This window comes from Scomber scombrus, chromosome 6 (assembly GCF_963691925.1).
Source record: "Scomber scombrus chromosome 6, fScoSco1.1, whole genome shotgun sequence".
NCBI lineage: Eukaryota > Metazoa > Chordata > Actinopteri > Scombriformes > Scombridae > Scomber > Scomber scombrus.
Window position 1 is genome coordinate 2,625,210 of NC_084975.1, and position 12,206 is coordinate 2,637,415.

The 12,206-nt window shown below is 38.3% G+C and overlaps 1 protein-coding gene across 1 annotated transcript in view; it reads left to right on the forward strand.

Moving 5' to 3' along the window:
- The window catches only part of nfatc3b (nuclear factor of activated T cells 3b), a 36,789-nt gene that overhangs the window by 15,108 nt on the left and 9,475 nt on the right, over window positions 1-12,206 (forward strand). The window contains exons 4-6 of the mRNA XM_062420717.1: window positions 922-1,084; window positions 7,076-7,275; window positions 10,744-10,916. Of these exons, the coding sequence (XP_062276701.1) occupies window positions 922-1,084; window positions 7,076-7,275; window positions 10,744-10,916 (536 nt within the window). The remainder of the gene's footprint in view (window positions 1-921; window positions 1,085-7,075; window positions 7,276-10,743; window positions 10,917-12,206) is intronic.

Sequence of the window (12,206 nt, forward strand, 5' to 3'; positions counted from 1 at the left end):
TACTGCCAAACTTGATTCATCAATTAGTTTTTGTTGGTCTTTAAATGTCAGAAAATAATGAAAAATGCTGATTAAACAAATTAAATGTTGTGTTTTATCCTCAGAAATCCAAAAATATTCAGTTTACTGTCACAGAGACTAAAGACACCAGCAAATACTCACATTTAAGAAGCTGGAATAAAAAAATAAAGATGAAAAAAAAGACTTAAAACAAATTAATTGATTATCATAATAGTTTGCAATTGATTTAATAGTCGACGACTAATAGATTAATTAGACTAATTGTTTCAGCTTTATTCACTTCTTTAGTCTGCTCATTAAAACTGAACTAACACGGAAAGAAAGAAAGAAAATGGTACCAAAGACGGAAAGAAAGGAGGAAGATGAGGAAAGAAAGAAAAAAGAAACAAACAAAGAAGGAAAAAAAAGAAAGAACAAAAGAAGGAAAAAGAAAGAAAGTAAAAAGAAACAAACAAAGAAGTAAAGAAAAAAAGAAAAACTAACAAAGAAAGAAAAAGAAAAGTAATGGAAAGTAATGAAGAAAGAAAGAAAGAAAGAAAGAAAGAAAAAAGTAAGAAACAACAAACAAAGACAGAAAGAACGGAGGAAGATGAGGAAAGAAAGAAATAAAGAAAGAAAGAAAGACTCTTGTCCTCTTTGTGTTCCTATACTTCCAGCACAGCTCAACAGGGAAACACTAAGAGGGAATCTGATGCTAAAAAGACTGTAAATGTGTCAGATATCACTTGATATGACTAACTCACACTGATGAAGCTCAATAGAAGCTGATCATCTACTTTATAATGATTTAGTCCTCCATCACTTTACACTGAAAGCACATTAGAAGGTTTTAATAGTCAGTATGAACAGGAGGAATCTTGTTGCATCTCTCCTTTAAATATCTACCACCTCTGCCTCCAGGAACTCGTCCCCTCCTCCTCTCGATTGCCTTCTGCCGAGCCGGTTTGACCAGTATGAGCTGAAGCTGGAGGTCCAGCCCAAATCCTACCACAGAGCTCATTATGAGACGGAGGGCAGCCGAGGGTCCATTAAGGCTCTGACTGGAGGACACCCGCTCATTAAGGTGAGTCCTCATTAAACACGGATGAAACGAGCTAACATCTCTCTGATTGTTTTACTGTAAATACTTTGAATTGTTTTAGATTTACTTTATATTGTGGTTTGTTTTTTTGGAAATTACGACTTACGAGAAAAAAGTCGTAATATTGCAAGAATAAAGTCATAAAATTAGGTCTACGAGAATAAAGTTGTAATATTAGGTCTACGAGAATAAAGTCGTAATATTACAAGAATAAAAGTTGTAATATTACGAGAATAAAGTTGTAATATTACGAGAAAAAAGTCGCAATATTAGGTCTCTGAGAAAGTCGTAATATTGCGAGAATAAAGTCGTAATATTACGAGAATAAAGTCGTAATATTAGGTCTACGAGAAAGTCCTAATATTGCGAGAAAAAAGTTGTAATATTACGAGAATAAAGTTGTAATATTACGAGAAAAAAGTCGCAATATTAGGTCTCCGAGAAAGTCGTAATATTGCGAGAATAAAGTCGTAATATTGCGGGAATAAATTTGTAATATTACGAGAATAAAGTCGTAATATTACGAGAAAAAAGTCGCAATATTAGGTCTCCGAGAAAGTCGTAATATTGCGAGAATAAAGTCGTAATATTGCGAGAATAAAGTCGTAATATTACGAGAAAAAAGTCGCAATATTAGGTCTCCGAGAAAGTCGTAATATTGCGAGAATAAAGTCGTAATATTGCAGGAATAAAGTCGTAATATTAGGTCTCCGAGAAAGTCGTAATATTGCGAGAAAAAAGTTGTAATGTTACGAGAATAAAGTTGTAATATTACGAGAAAAAAGTCGCAATATTAGGTCTCCGAGAAAGTCGTAATATTGCGAGAATAAAGTCGTAATATTGCGGGAATAAATTTGTAATATTACGAGAATAAAGTCGTAATATTACGAGAAAAAAGTCGCAATATTAGGTCTCCGAGAAAGTCGTAATATTGCGAGAATAAAGTCGTAATATTGCGAGAATAAAGTCGTAATATTACGAGAAAAAAGTCGCAATATTAGGTCTCCGAGAAAGTCGTAATATTGCGAGAATAAAGTCGTAATATTGCAGGAATAAAGTCGTAATATTAGGTCTCCGAGAAAGTCGTAATATTGCGAGAAAAAAGTTGTAATGTTACGAGAATAAAGTCGCAATATTACGAGAAATAGTCATAATATTGCTATAATAGTCATAATAAGTTGTAATATTGCGAGAATAAAGTCATAATATTAGGTCTACGAGAATAAAGTCGTAATATTACGAGAAATAATATTGCGAGAATAAAGTCACAATATTAGGTCTACGAGAATAAAGTCATAATATTAGGTCTACAAGAATAAAGTCATAATATTACGAGAATAAAGTCGCAATATTACGAGAAATAGTCATAATATTGCTATAATAGTCATAATAAGTTGTAATATTGCGAGAATAAAGTCATAATATTAGGTCTACGAGAATAAAGTCATAATATTACGAGAAATAATATTGCGAGAAAAAAGTCGTAATATTGCGAGAATAAAGTCGTAATATTACGAGAATAAAGTCGCAATATTACGAGAAATAGTCATAATATTGCTATAATAGTCATAATAAGTTGTAATATTGCGAGAATAAAGTCATAATATTAGGTCTACGAGAATAAAGTCGTAATATTACGAGAAATAATATTGCGAGAATAAAGTCACAATATTAGGTCTACGAGAATAAAGTCGTAATATTACGAGAAATAATATTGCGAGAATAAAGTCATAATATTACGAGAATAAAGTTGTAATATTACGAGAAAAAAGTCGCAATATTAGGTCTCCGAGAAAGTCGTAATATTGCGAGAATAAAGTCGTAATATTGCGGGAATAAAGTTGTAATATTACAAGAAAAAGTCGTAATATTACGAGAAAAAAGTCGGAATATTACGAGAAAAAAGTCGTAATATTAGGTCTCCGAGAAAGTCGTAATATTAAGAGAAAAAAAGTCATAATATTGCGAAGAAAAGTCGTAATATTACGAGAATAAAGTCGCTGAGGGTCCATTAAGGAACATTTCTCTCGGATTGTTTTACTTTATATCAGGGCTGCTGCTGACAGAAATACGCATGCGCAGCTTTTTTCAGACCGTTTCTAAACAACGTTGCACAACGGAAAATGACAACAAATAGTTTCCCCCCGATTTGATTAGTTTTGAGATCGTTTGGCCAAAACATTTCCATTAATTGAGCAGCCTTACTTTAAATACATTATATTTTGGTTTCATTCTGACTTCATGTTGCTTTAATGGAACCATCTGGAGAGGAGATGATTATTTAAACATTTCCTCCAGACATGTTTAAAACTGAATGCCTTTATTGTCACTGCATGTTCACATACAACGAAATGTGCCGTCTCTCATAAAATAAACTGTTTCCATTCAACACGTAGTCACTCACACACACATAAAATAGACTAACTGTTAAATAAGGTAATAAAGTGCTGTAAAAAGGATAAAATAGAGTATTGAAATAATCATTTTTGTCTGATTTGTAGTTTTTCCACACACAAAAATACAATTACCTCATTAAAATCCTTAAAATGACATCTACTCTTTCTCCCTTATTGAACAATACAAAAAATGACTTTTGACTGGAGTTGGCTTTAAAGTCATAAAGATACTCACACGTCATTTATTAAGAGATTACACTGAATGACAGACATTGACTCACATTTTCAGGCACTCCTACGTTATTAGATATAAAGGTCAGTGACAGATAAGAGTTGGCAAGATGAGCAATTCAAAAAATATCTTATAATATAGTTTAAATAGCAGCATCAGGTTTGTTAAAATGTACATTTAGTATTTTTGTTGGTTTTATATCATTTGAAATGACATTTGCACCATTTTTTTACCAAAAGTAAGACTGAATGCTCCTGAAAATGTCAAATGGTGTAACCACAAAAGAATGATAGATATTACATATTTTATCACCTACAGTGTATTTAAGTGGACTTATACTAATAATTACTGCATTTAAAAAAACATTAAATGAAAAGAAACATTTATACATTTAAATTTTAAAGCATTTTGTCAATATTGAGCATTAAAAAGATGAAAGGAAGGAAGGAAAGAAAGAAGAAAGGGAGTAAGGACAGATGGAAGGAAGGAAGGGAGTAAGGACAGATGGAAGGAAGAAAAGAAGGAAGGAAGGAAGGAATTAAAAGAAGACTGAAAGAAAGGAAGGAAGGACGGAAGGAAGAAAGGGAGTAAGGACAGATGGAAGGAAGGAAGGGAGTAAGGACAGATGGAAAGAAGAAAGGGAGTAAGGACAGATGGAAAGAAGAAAGGGAGTAAGGACAGATGGAAGGAAGGAAGGGAGTAAGGACAGATGGAAGGAAGAAAAGAAGGAAGGAAGGAAGGAATTAAAAGAAGACTGAAAGAAAGGAAGGAAGGACGGAAGGAAGAAAGGGAGTAAGGACAGATGGAAGGAAGGAAGGGAGTAAGGACAGATGGAAAGAAGAAAGGGAGTAAGGACAGATGGAAAGAAGAAAGGGAGTAAGGACAGATGGAAGGAAGGAAGGGAGTAAGGACAGATGGAAGGAAGGAAGGAAGGAAGGAAGGGAGGGAGTAAGGACAGATGGAAGGAAGAAAGGAAGGAAGGAAGGAATTAAAAGAAGACTGAAAGAAAGGAAGGAAGGACGGAAGGAAGAAAGGGAGTAAGGACAGATGAAAGGAAGGCAGGAAGGAAGGAAGAAAGGGAGTAAGGACAGATGGAAGGAAGGAAGGAAGGAAGGAAGGGAGGGAGTAAGGACAGATGGAAGGAAGAAAGGAAGGAAGGAAGGAATTAAAAGAAGACAGAAAGAAAGGGAGTAAGGACAGATGGAAGGAAGGCAGGAAGGAAGGAAGGAAGGAAGGAAGGAAGGAAGGAAGGGAGTAAGGACAGATGGAAGGAAGAAAACAAGGAAGGAAGGAAGGAAGGAAGGAAGGAAGGAAGTTAGGACAGATGGAAGGAAGAAAAGAAGGAAGGAAAGAAGGAAGGTAGGAATTAAAAGAAGACAGAAAGAAAGGGAGGATGGAAGGAAGAAAGGGAGTAAGGACAGATGGAAGGAAGGAAGGAAGGAAGGAAGGACAGAAGGAATGAAGGGAGTAAGGACAAATTGAAGGAAGAAAAGAAGGAAGGAAGGAATAATTACTTCATTTAAAAAACATCAAAAGAAAAGAAACATTTTTTGGAGTATTTCTACACTTCTACAAATTTTAAAGCATTTTGTCAGTATTCAGCAGGAAAAATCCTAAAAACAATGATTTCTTCTAAATAAGTTTTGACAAATTATGTAAAATGTGTTAAAAACATAGTGTTACATTGCAAAAGTGGATTATATTTATTCCACATCTTTATTTCCCTTTATATATAATCAGACTTTTATGTATGACATCCTGGTTGCACGGCTTCACGCTGTGTTGCATCACATCATTGACCTACATATCAGTCCGATGAATCAGATGTTTCAGTAACTCTGACATTGATGGATTGATAAAACCGACCAACTAACCCAGAAAAGGGAATAAACATGAGTTGCAGCTTTGCAGTCAGACTGAAGCTGCTCTCAAACTGCACGTCGTCTCCTAAAGAGCTCGGCTCGCTGAAGGCCGCTGTGAGTAAAGCCTCTGATGATCCACCGGAGGATAAGATCACTGCGGTCATCGGTGGTGTTTTTTGCCGATGTTGTGGGCGACCGACCGCCGCGGATCGTCTGGATCAGAGAACAGAGGCGGGCCGAGACAAGTAAAGCCCCATCAAGGCCTCGTATGTAACGGACACCGGCGGGTGCTATTCTGGGTGTCACATTCTCAGGCCGCCGCTGAAGCCAGATGAGTTTCCTGCAGAGCAACATGTGTAAAAAATAAAACTGACTGTGTTTACTGTCAACACAAAGACACGAGTTACACAGGAAGGAAGGAAGGGAGGAGGGAGGAAGGAAGGAAGGAGGGAAGATAGAAAGAAAAGAAAGCAGAAGTCTGAAAGAAGATCAGAATAGATGTTTTTTACATGATGTCTTTAAACCTCCTGTTGTCCTTGAGTCAAGGAAGGGAGGAAGGAAGGAAGGGAGGAAGGAAGGATGGAAGGAAAGGAGGGAGGAAGAAAGGAGGGAGGAAAGAAGGAAGGAAAGGAAGGAAGGAAGGAAGGTAGGAGGGAAGGAGGGAGGGAAGGAAGGAAAAGAGGGAGGAAGGAAGGAAGGATGAAAGGGAGGAAGGAAGAAGGAAGGAGGGAAGGAAGGAAGGAAGGAAGGAAAAGAGGGAGGAAGGAAGGAAGGAAGGAAGGAAGGGAGGAAAGGAAATAAGGAAGGGAGGGAAGGAAGTAAAAGAGGAAGGAAGAAGGAAGGAAGGAGGGAGGGAAGGAAGGAGGGAGGGAGGAAGGAAGGAAGGGAGGTAGGAAGGAAGGAAGGGAGGAAAGTAGGGAGGAAGGAGGCAGGGAAAGAAGGAAAGAAGGAAGGGAGGGAGGAAGAAGGAAGGAAAGGAGGGAGGGAAGGAAGGAAGGAAAAGAGGAAGGAAGGGAGGGAGGAAGGAAGGAGGGAAGGGAGGGAGGAAGGAAAGAAGGGAGGGAAGGAAGGAAAGAAAGGAGGAAGGGAGGGAAGGAAGGAAGGAAAGGAGGGAGGAAGGAAGGGAGGAAGGAAGGTAGGAGGGAGGGAGAAAGGAAAAGAGGAAGGGAGTAAGGAAGGAAGGAGGAAAAGAAGGAAAGAGGATGAGCTTCCTGCAGCAACATGTGTTTACTGTCAACACAAAGACGCGTCACACAGGAAACGTCAGAGGGAAGACTGGTTTTGTGAAATTCAGTGAAGAAAGCAGAAGTCTGAAAGAGGATCAGAATAGATGTTTTTACATGATGTCTTTAAATAGAAACGTGCTGCCAAGCAACATTAAAACTTCATTACTCATTCTGTCATGTTTCAGCCTCACATTTCACCATTTTATTCAGCTTTTCATCACATTTCTACATGTTTTCTGTCTCATCCCTGCCTGCAGTTGAGCGGCTACAGCGAGCAGCCGGTCAGCATGCTGCTGTTCATCGGCACCGCGGACGACCGATACCTTCGTCCTCACTGCTTCTACCAAGTCCACCGAGTGACGGGGAAGACTGTCACCACCACCTGCCAGGAGAAGATCATCGAAGGCACCAAAGTGCTGGAGATCCCCCTGCAGCCGGAAAACAACATGTCTGCCAGGTAACCATGGCAACGGCATCAACTAACAGTAAAAGTACTGCAGTATTATGAGCGATGTAGTATGCAGTATACAGTAAAAGTACTGCAGTATTATGAGTGATGTAGTATGTAGTATTACAGTAAAAGTACTGCAGTATTATGAGTGATGTAGTATGCAGTATTACAGTAAAAGTACTGCAGTATTATAGTGATGTAGTATGCAGTATTACAGTAAAAGTACTGCAGTATTATGAGCGATGTAGTATGCAGTATTACAGTAAAAGTACTGCAGTATTATAGTGATGTAGTATGCAGTATTACAGTAAAAGTACTGCAGTATTATGAGTGATGTAGTATGCAGTATTACAGTAAAAGTACTGCAGTATTATGAGTGATGTAGTATGCAGTATTACAGTAAAAGTACTGCAGTATTATAGCGATATAGTATGCAGTATTACAGTAAAAGTACTGCAGTATTATGAGTGATGTAGTATGCAGTATTACAGTAAAAGTACTGTAGTATTATGAGTGATGTAGTATGCAGTATTACAGTAAAAGTACTGCAGTATTATGAGTGATGTAGTATGCAGTATTACAGTAAAAGTACTGCAGTATTATGAGTGATGTAGTATGCAGTATTACAGTAAAAGTAGTGCAGTATTATGAGCGATGTAGTATGCAGTATTACAGTAAAAGTACTGCAGTATTATAGTGGTGTAGTATGCAGTATTACAGTAAAAGTACTGCAGTATTATAGTGATGTAGTATGCAGTATTACAGTAAAAGTACTGCAGTATTATAGTGATGTAGTATGCGGTATTACAGTAAAAGTACTGCAGTATTATGAGTGATGTAGTATGCGGTATTACAGTAAAAGTACTGCAGTATTATGAGCGATGTAGTATGCAGTATTACAGTAAAAGTACTGCAGTATTATAGTGATGTAGTATGCAGTATTACAGTAAAAGTACTGCAGTATTATGAGTGATGTAGTATGCAGTATTACAGTAAAAGTACTGCAGTATTATGAGTGATGTAGTATGCAGTATTACAGTAAAAGTAGTGGTTTGGTCCTCTGACTGATATATTATTATTATGACATCATTAGATTATTAATAGTGAAGCATCAGTGTTAGAGCAGCATGTTACTGTTGTAGCTGCTGGAGGTGGAGCTAGTTTACACTACTTTATATACAGTTAGCTAGTTTAGTCCAGTGGTTCCCAACCTAGGGGTGGGGCCCCTCCAAAGGGTCAGCAGATAAATGTGAAGGGTGGTGAGATGATTAATGGGAGAGGAAAGAAGAAAAAACTAAGTTCTGATTCACAAATGTGTTTTTCAGTTGTTGGACTTTTTCTCTAATCTTTGATTGTTGCTGAAATATTGGATCATTTGAACATTTATTGAAATGAAAGCATGTGAGAAGTTATTTTTAAGATATTTTTATACATGTTGCATATGGCTGCTGTTCTTAGCTTGTGTTTCTTGACTTGAAGGTTAATTTCCACACCGCTGATCATGCATGAATGTGCTCAATAACACTTATCTCTGCCACACACATGATTTCCTCTTCTATAGATAAATAGATAGTCTGTTTTTCACTATAACCATGATGATAGTTTTTAGCCTGATTATTGTACTCAACTAATTTTTAGACATTACATATATTAATATATGTATGGTAGTTGTCATTGATATAAATAACAGCTGCAGAATTAACCCCTTACATGCTGTTTGAGTCAAATTTGATCCGTTTCGACATTTGACAGCTTGTAAAAACACCCCAAATGTTCTTTTACTTTGAAATTTGTGGCCAAAAATTCACACACATAAATAGTTAAAGACCGTGTAAAGTGAATTCAGACATTTTCTTCTAAACACATTAAATAAGTCATAAATGTATTTCCAAAAAAGGTGTAAAAAGCATTTCAACCATTTACATTTGAATTGTGGAGCTAGGCTTCACAAACTGTGTTTCAACTTTTCTGTGTTCAGGATTTAATGGGCGGGTCTGAAAGTCTTCCTTCTTTCCTTCCTCCTTCCTTCCTTCTCTCCTTCTTTCCTCCCTTCCTCCTGTCCTTTCTTGACCTGAGGACAACAGGAGGGTGAATCAAGGTTTAATCACATTTATTGATCAGTCAGATCGAATATTGATGCTTTCTAAACACATCTGTGCTTCAACATTTAGTATAAACACTTTCTGGGTGTAAAATATGAACAGTATGTACGAGTTAAATGTGTCTTGTTTGAGTTTTCTTATAACAGAGAAAGTTTTGTTTATATTCGGAGCATTGTTCTACATTTCTTGGCTAATAGCTGCAACCATCTGCTGATCAGTGGAGCAGCGTGAAAGGGCATCAAAGGACATAATAACCTTATTTTAATACATGCACATATTCTGAGGTGAATGTTAATGTCATTTAATGTCACGTCGTCTAAGTTGAGCCAAAGTGAGACTGCTGACCTTCCTCATCTTCCTTTTCCTCTTGTTTTATAGCTCGCATGCGGCTGCACATTTGCATTGCGGCCCACTGCGTGAGATACGAACAAAAGAGGGACTCACTCGTAAAAACGCTGCTTCATGCCAGCGTTAGAAATAATAAATAAAGACTCTGCAGCAGGAGGGTTGAACTGTTGTTCATTCAAGGGCCACAAACAGATGATTTGATGTGGGTAGGATCATTAATAAGATGGAAGAAAGGAAGGAAGGAAGGATGAATGGAAGGAAAGAAGGAAAAAGGGACAGAAGGAAGAAAGGGAGTAAGGACAGATTGAAAGAAGGAAAGAAGGAAGGGAGGAAGAAAAGAGGGAAGGAAGGAAAAGAAGACAGGAAGAAGGGGAGGAAGGAAGGATGGATGGACAGATGGAAGAAAAAAAGGAAGGAAGGACAGAAGGAAGAAAGGGAGTAAGGACAGATGGAAGGAAGGAAGGAAAAGAAGACAGGGAGGAAAGATGGAAGAAAGGGAACAAGGAAGGAAGGAAGGAAGGAAAGAAGGAAGGATGAAAGGGAGTAAGGACAGATGGAAAGAAAGAAGGAAGTAAGGACGGAAGGAAGGAAGGAAGGAAGGATGAAAGAAAGGGAGTAAGGACAGATGGAAGGAAGGAAGGAATAAAGGGAGTAAGGACAGATGGAAGGAACGGAGGAAGGAAGGAAAGAAGGAAGAAAGGGAGTAAGGACAGATGAAAGGACAGAAGGAAGGAAGTGAGTTAGGACAGATGAAAGGACAGAAGGAAGGAAGGGAGGAAGGGAGTTAGGACAGATGGATGGAAGCAAGAAAGAAGGAAGGATAGAAGGAAGAAAGGGAGTAAGGACAGATGGAAGGAAGGAAGGAAAAGAAGACAGGAAGAAAAGGGGGCGAGATTGGACCCCTTGGTGGGCCGGTTCTGGCCGACGGGCCTCATGTTTAATCCCCTGCTCAAGAGGAACCTTTTAAAAGTAAATAAAACATTATTATAACTGTTTTTTTGTCTTCTGTTTGTTTCTTTCGCAGCATCGACTGCGCCGGCATCCTGAAGCTGCGTAACGCCGACATCGAGATGAAGAAAGGCGAGACGGACATCGGGAGGAAGAACACGAGGGTTCGCGTTGTGTTCAGGGTCGCTTTGCCTCAGCAGGGCGGCCGGACGCTGTGGCTGCAGACGGTGTCCGTACCTGTGGAGTGCTGTGAGTCACCTCTCATGTTAACGCTGCACCAGGCGGGGAGTTCAGGTCCTCTGAAATGAGGCCAATGCGGAAGTAACTTAAAACTGCATTCTATCAAAAGGCCACCAGGGGGCGACCGTTTTGGTGTCAAAAGGACTTCCGTCTCTATACAAGTCAATGGAGAATTCACCAACTTCTCACTTGATTTCTAACCTCAGTAAACATTTTCAAAATGTGTTTATGGTCTCAATCGCTAGTTTAAAGCCTTCTTCAATGCAGTATGATGTTCATTTGGGACATTTTGGCCTCCCTGATTTTATATGTGACGATAAAGCAGGGTATGCATTAGGGCGTGGCTACGTCGTGATTGACAGGTTGATTGGTTCACAGGTTCAGGAGGACGCCTCATGCTCCTCCTGATGCCCATATAAGTAGAATCCGTGTTTTTATTTTTCCCAGCATGCACCTGAAATTTTCAAGATGGCGCTGCTCAGATCCGATGCTATTGGCTTCCGAGCAGCAGTCCACAAACCAATGGGTGACGTCACGGATGTTACGTCCATTTCTTATATACAGTCTATGCCTGAGACTGATTAAATGATCTCTGTTATTCGTCTTTGGAGCCATTTGTAAACAAAGGAATGTGGCCAAACTCCTCAAAATATGCACATTTATAATCTTTACTCTATTAGTCAGAGTGAGATCAGCTGCTCTGTACACTCAAACATAAATCATTAAAAAAGGTTTTTCTTTTAATATGTGGGGGGAAAAAAACCCAGATTATAATCGAACTGACTAATAGAAGAAGAGGAAACTCGGAGTAATGTTGCTTTGCAGCTTCACAGCTTAATTTTGACAAAGATCATAATCGTTTCTTCCTGTTGTGTGAATGTTTCCTCCGTAAGTTAATGTGCTGCTGCTGCTTTATTCTGCCATTAAAAGTGGACAAACTACACACATATTTAAGCTATAGTTTAATAATAATAATGATTTATAGGCACATTTTAGACGCCTTACAAACACATAAAAAACAATGAATGCATCATAACATAAACAGACCAGAGAAGTAAAGATTAAAGAGAACAGAAGTACAAAAAATGGGATTTTATAATCAACATGAGACCGAATATATATAAAAACAAACATTTGACAGATAGAAACATTAAACATACAAACAGATCTTAACCTTCCTGTCGTCCTCCCGGGTCAAATTGACCCCGTCTGTTTTGACTGTTCCTTCTTTCCTCGCTTCCTTCCTTCCGTCTGTCCTTCCTCCCTCCCTCCTTCTCTCTTTCTTTCCTTCCTCCATGC